General features: G+C 53.8%; 1 protein-coding gene across 1 annotated transcript; it reads right to left on the bottom strand.

Moving 5' to 3' along the window:
- Positions 1-2: 2 nt before the first annotated feature.
- On the bottom strand, positions 3-2,460 carry LOC115947679 (arylacetamide deacetylase-like; the record flags this gene model as incomplete). Its single annotated transcript, XM_031055446.1, has 5 exons — positions 2,374-2,460; positions 1,965-2,187; positions 1,650-1,719; positions 1,144-1,315; positions 3-80 (listed from the first exon to the last, which is right to left on the bottom strand). Coding segments are annotated over exons 1-5 (630 nt in total), but the record flags the coding sequence as incomplete, so codon positions are not given.
- Positions 2,461-5,587: the final 3,127 nt, after the last annotated feature.

A 5,587-nucleotide genomic window follows, 5' to 3' on the forward strand; every position in this document is an offset into this window, starting at 1 on the left:
TCCAGGTCCAGCGCCTGCAGGGCTGGGTAGATCAGAACCTGGGCTCTGAGCTTGGTTTTGACTTCAGGGTCCTCCGACAGCTGCAGAAAAACAGAAACCATTGCAAAGAATCAGTAAAGGTGTCGATTCTCTCACGCTGACAGATCATCTGAGGTGAAGAATGAAGACGCTCATTTTGCAACGTGAGCAAAATAAGATTATCAATAAAACCAGGATAAAGAAATTCTGAATCTATGGCCAGGTTACCTAAAACAGTATACTGTAATAAAAATTCTCAAATATCAAATATAATTTCATTTTATTTCTTATATTGAAGGATAATGATTTTTGGGAAATACTCTTTCTGAAATTTTGATGCTTTCTGAAGTATTGACAGAAGATTTTCTGTAGCTACTGAAAATTTCTATTCTTACATCATGAAACTTTCAAGTTTCTTATCGTTTCAGGGTCTCCTTATTGTTTCACACAATTTAGAGCATGTTCATCTGTTTGGTTTTTAACCCTGAGATGTTACAACTCAAGCAATCACAATTCTGTGCATTTTAGAGATGTAAAAAATAAAATGTGACAAATTGAACATTGACATTTCTTGTATGTCAACCTTTTCCCCTCTTCACTAATAAATTTTCCATTTTCTCCCTCCTTTTCTGCCTTCAGCATCCACAACAAATTCACCACCATTCCCAGGGTTTTGTTACAGCCCAAACAGCTTCTCAAGAGAGCAACAACATCGTGCTGACTTTATTTAATAAAGCTGAAGGAGAAGTGCAAAAGGCACCAGACTGTATGCTCAGACACCGCAAAATTTAGTGAGGGTTTTTTTGTTTGCTTGTTTTCCCTGCTATTTGCATCTTTATGAGTCACACAGTTAAAATTCCCTTTGCAAACATCATACCTAAAGCAGACAACACGAGCTTAAGGTTAGAGTGATCTAAGGCCCGACTAGAGGGCAGAGAGCCTTTTTAGGGGGCAGATGTCTGGATGGCGTAAAGCTCCTGTGATGGCACTGACCCTGTGACAGTCCCACGGGCTGTGACACCCTGACAGCCCACGAGAGCAGCGTGTGCTGCGAGCTGAGCTTTTCTCAGTGCCGGTGAGACTGCACAAGCGCTGATTGTGAGCTGCAGCCCGTTGGTGTTGTACCTGCTGTGCCACGGCTGCAGCCAGGTTGCCCCCGGCGCTGTCCCCGGCCACGCAGACCCGCGCAGGGTCCACCCCGTACTGGGACAGCACCTTGCTCTGCAGGAAGAACTTGGTCACCACGTACACGTCCTCAAACTGGGCAGGGAAACGGTGCAGAGGGGCCAACCTGTAGCTGGGGGAGGCACGAGCAGTGTGTTAGTACCTGCTGTTAATAAAGAGAAGGGCTTGCTCACATCTCCCTCTTGGGGGATGCTTGTTTCTGTGCCCAGAGAAGTGGGATTTGCCTGTCCTAGGATATCCACTTCATTACCCACCCATCTCCATAAAGCCAAGGCAGCCACCAACCACAATTCTCCTCTGTCACCCTGGCAGCCTCTGTTCACAAATGTGTATAAATCAGCGGGAAAGCACACGACCAAACACAGGAACATTGAAAAATCAGATTAATTGAAACAGATTAATTTACTCCAAGCCCTCATCCCATCTGGAAGGAGAATATCTCTTACTTGACTGACACCACGACAGCGTTCAGCTCATTTGAAATCCGCCGTGACATGAGATCGTAGCCGTGCATGCCTGGAATGGAAGCCCGGTGCGTGTGAGAATGGGCGCACACACACACACACACACACACACACACACACAGCAGCCTGTTCCCCTTGGCAGCACTTTGAGCTGACTTTCCCAAGCCTCGCCCTGCTTTCAGCTGGTGAGACCCCAGTGCCCTGCCCCTCCCTGGGGCAAGTCCCACAAAGCAAAGGCAGCGCCCGACAGGGCTGTGGGACCTGTGGGCAGACCCGGCAGCGATGTGCAGGGCTCACCTGCGTCTCCCAGGCACCAGCCGCCGCCGTGGAAGAAGAGCACGGCCCTCCTGAGCCCTCCAGGCGGCCTCTTGGGCAGGTACAGGCGCACGGGGACCCCGCCGAGCTCCGTGTCTGTCACGGTGACGTTCTCATCGGACGTGGGAGCCACCAGCTCCACAGTCGTGATCAGCCTCAGGCCCTCCATGTAGTGCATCAGCCCCAGCAGCTCCGCCACCTCCGACTGCAGCGCAAGACAGGGCAAGCTGATTGCAGGGCAGCCTATTCCCTCTCAGATTAAACTCCCCTGCAGCTGTTTGGTGCTCTGTGCAGATGTGTGAAGTTGCTGTGGGAGTCACACGAACAGGCCAGAGCAGAGTGCCTCCACCTGAGCCTGGCAGTGTGAGGAGTGCTCGTGGCACGCACCCACACTGCCACCAGCTGCCCAGCAAGGCCAGAGCCAGGGCTGCTGCTTCGTGCCACGCTCAGACTCCTGCTTGGTGTCCGTGTGGGTCATCTCCAGAGCCAGTGTCCAGCTCAGTGAGCCACCAGCATCAGCACGGGCATTGTCCCACAGAGAGACACTGCTGCACTGCTGCTGGCACCGGTGTGGTGTGGGCACAGCCCAGGGAGCACACTGCAGAGCCACCCACGGCCACCCACAGCCCCTGCACTGCTGCTGGCACTGGCATGGCATGGGCACAGCCCAGGGAGCACACTGCAGAGCCACCCACGGCCCCTGCACTGCTGCCAGCACCAGCACCTGGGCTCCTCCACCAGCACCCAAGCAATGGGATGTGCCCCTCTTCCCACCCCAGCCGCACCACACCACAACTGAAACAATGAGAAATAAAGCCAAGCTCTTACATGTTATCTGAAGGTGAAAACAGATGAAATTCAGAGCAGGTTTGAGTTTTTAAAAGGAAGAGAATAGCCAAGCCTGGTGCAGAACCTGTTTGGGGTTTGGCTTCCCAGAGAAGCTTTATAGTCCCCAGGGAGAATGTGAGATCCCCACACTGACAGGTCATCTGCTGACAGGTGTAACCTCTGGCCTTCCCACTCTGATACTGGAAGTCATACATGCAGTCTGACCCTGCCTGGTGTATTTTTTTCCTTCAAATTTAATGTAAATCAACTGTTTAATCATCATCTACATATAACCAGGTTTTAAGCAACCTGGTTATATGTAGATGATGATTAAACAGTTGATTTAAATACAATTTGAGCAACCTGGTCTAGTGGAAGGTGTCCCTGACCTTGGCAGGAGGGTGGAACGAGATGAAATTTAAGATCTTTTCCGACCCAAACCAGTGTGGGATTCTGGGATTCCATGATATAACCTTCTTTTTCAGGAGCTGGAATGGCACAGAGCTCAGCCCTTGCTGGCAGCCCTCGGCAGGGATTGTCAGCACATTTTTGAGGCGCCTCTCTCCGAAGGCTTGGAGCGGGTGATGCCGGGGGAGCCCTGCCAATCCCAGAGTGCTGGAGCTGGGAGGAGATGAGTGGGCAGGCCCTGGCACACTGCAAAGGGAAGCACAGGTCCTTGCCATCAGCTCCATGAAAGCAAACAAACACACGTGCCCGTGCCAGAATTGCCTTTTTAGCCACCACATTGACACAGTTTACATAAACATGTCTCAGTCGTTGCTTTTCCCCCAAGGATTAACATCTTGAAAAAACAAATATCTCAGTCAAAGTGAGTCCTGCTGTGACTCCAATGAGCTTGTGAAAGCCTCGTGGTGGGAGGAATTCCCTGAGCCCCAGCACTGAGGGTTTCCAGAGCTCTCAGAGCTGTTTTCCACAAGTGGACAATTTACATTGTGGAAAACCACTGGGCTGCTGCCTGCGGTTTCCAGGCCATATCAATAAAAGGAAATGGTGCCCTCATCTGAAAATCCTCATTGTGCCAGTGTGAGATCATTGGGCGTTATGGAGCAACAGGAAAGCCAACCACTTTGGGGCTGGGATCCTTGTGCTTTGGAAAGCATTTTCCTTGTGTGCAAGCACATTCCTTGTGCTTTGGAAAGCATTTTCCCAGTCCCTAGGGCAAGGACAGACCCAAAGCCTGTGCAGGGGGCAGGGAGCCTGGCTGAGCCCGGGCAGGGCAGTGCCCACAGGGCTTCCAGCAGGTCAGGGCTCCAGAGGGGCAGTGGTTGGGATGAGGCACCCTCGGGGGATGCTCCCCATCACCCCGACAGGGCAGGGCCCAGTCTGGGTCTCTGCTTCCACAGAGCTGGGCTGAGGAGGGGGGAGCTCTGGGGGATGTCACACAACGACAGCAAAACCATCCTGCAGTGTTTTGTACCTTCTCCAGGCGTCTCAGACCAAGGACACTTCTGAAATACCTGAGGGATTTTCGGCTCCAACACCACAGCAAGTGGCAGGTTTGTTCTCAGAGGCTGTTCCCCAGCCTGGCAGCACATGCACACAGGACACAAGCACCACCAGGCCAGGGAGAATTCCCAGCCTCCCTGCTGCAAACAGGGGGCACCGAGGGCCCCTGAGCTCACCCAGCAGGGCTGGGGGCTCCCCAGGAGCCCCCACAACAGGGCATGGAGATGTGCCATGGCATGGGGCTCTCGGCACACCCTTTTGGGAGCTCGGAGAGGATTCTACTGCCCAGGAATGCTCGAGGGTGGCACTGTGTCCCCTTTGTTCAAACCAGCATCAGGGAGCCAGAGAGACAGCACCAGGTCTCCTCTGAAACACAGCCCTGCCCCAGGTGAGCTCGAGTCACTGCCCGCTAACTGCACGGCCATTCAGGATACACCTGGGACAATTTAGGGACACCTAACTCTAATTTGCACCAGTGCAGCTCCAGGGGGGCTGTGGCTGTGCCCATCCCTTGGGATTATGGATCCACAGGAGATGAGAGCCCGGTTACAAAACGCCTGCCCACAGCCCCGCTGTGCCCAGGCAGGCAGGACAGCCCCACCCTGCAGTGAGATCTCGCCGCTCCTGCGGCCAGCAGGGCCCTGCAGAGGGACAGTGTGACCGGGCAGGCACCGGGCGTGCCTGGGCAATGGGCTGCCCGTGCCTGCAGGCTCCCTCCAGCAGGGGATGCAGCAGGGGGAGCAGCAAGGCAGCACACCGACACTGCTGAGCACAGCTGCCTTCCTTCTCACCACTCTCATCTTCCACCACTCAGCCCCCAAAATCAAAGCAGGAATCCCTGACACGCACCAGAAAACCCCTCATCCTCCCTCCGCCTGCAGACTGGACGGCCCTGAAAAGTACCCCCTGCCAACAAGGGCTGTCTCACACAGAGATGTTGTTTTGTGCGGTTTTTTGTGTGGTTTTGCCAGTGGATTTCCATGACAGCACAGAAATCAATAGAATGTGAGAGCTGCTGCAGTGTTCGCTCCGCGGCCAGCCCGCGCTGCCGGGGGAGCTGGGCGCAGGAGCCAGGCATGATTCAGGCAGCAGGGCTGGAGCTGCACAGCCCTGCCAAGCAGGAGAAGCCTGTCTGTGCCTGTCGATCCGGTCCCATCCCACATCCCATTCGCTACTCTGAACGGCCCTTTCCCAAGGCTGCAAACCTTTCCTACGTTTCTTTCTATCGCAGTCACTTCAGTGTTCCATTCAGCGACTCAGCCCTTGGGTCCGTGTGACACCGTCCCCGTGTTGTCACACACACACACACA

Source organism: Geospiza fortis, unplaced genomic scaffold (genome assembly GCF_000277835.1).
Source record: "Geospiza fortis unplaced genomic scaffold, GeoFor_1.0 scaffold172, whole genome shotgun sequence".
Lineage (NCBI taxonomy): Eukaryota > Metazoa > Chordata > Aves > Passeriformes > Thraupidae > Geospiza > Geospiza fortis.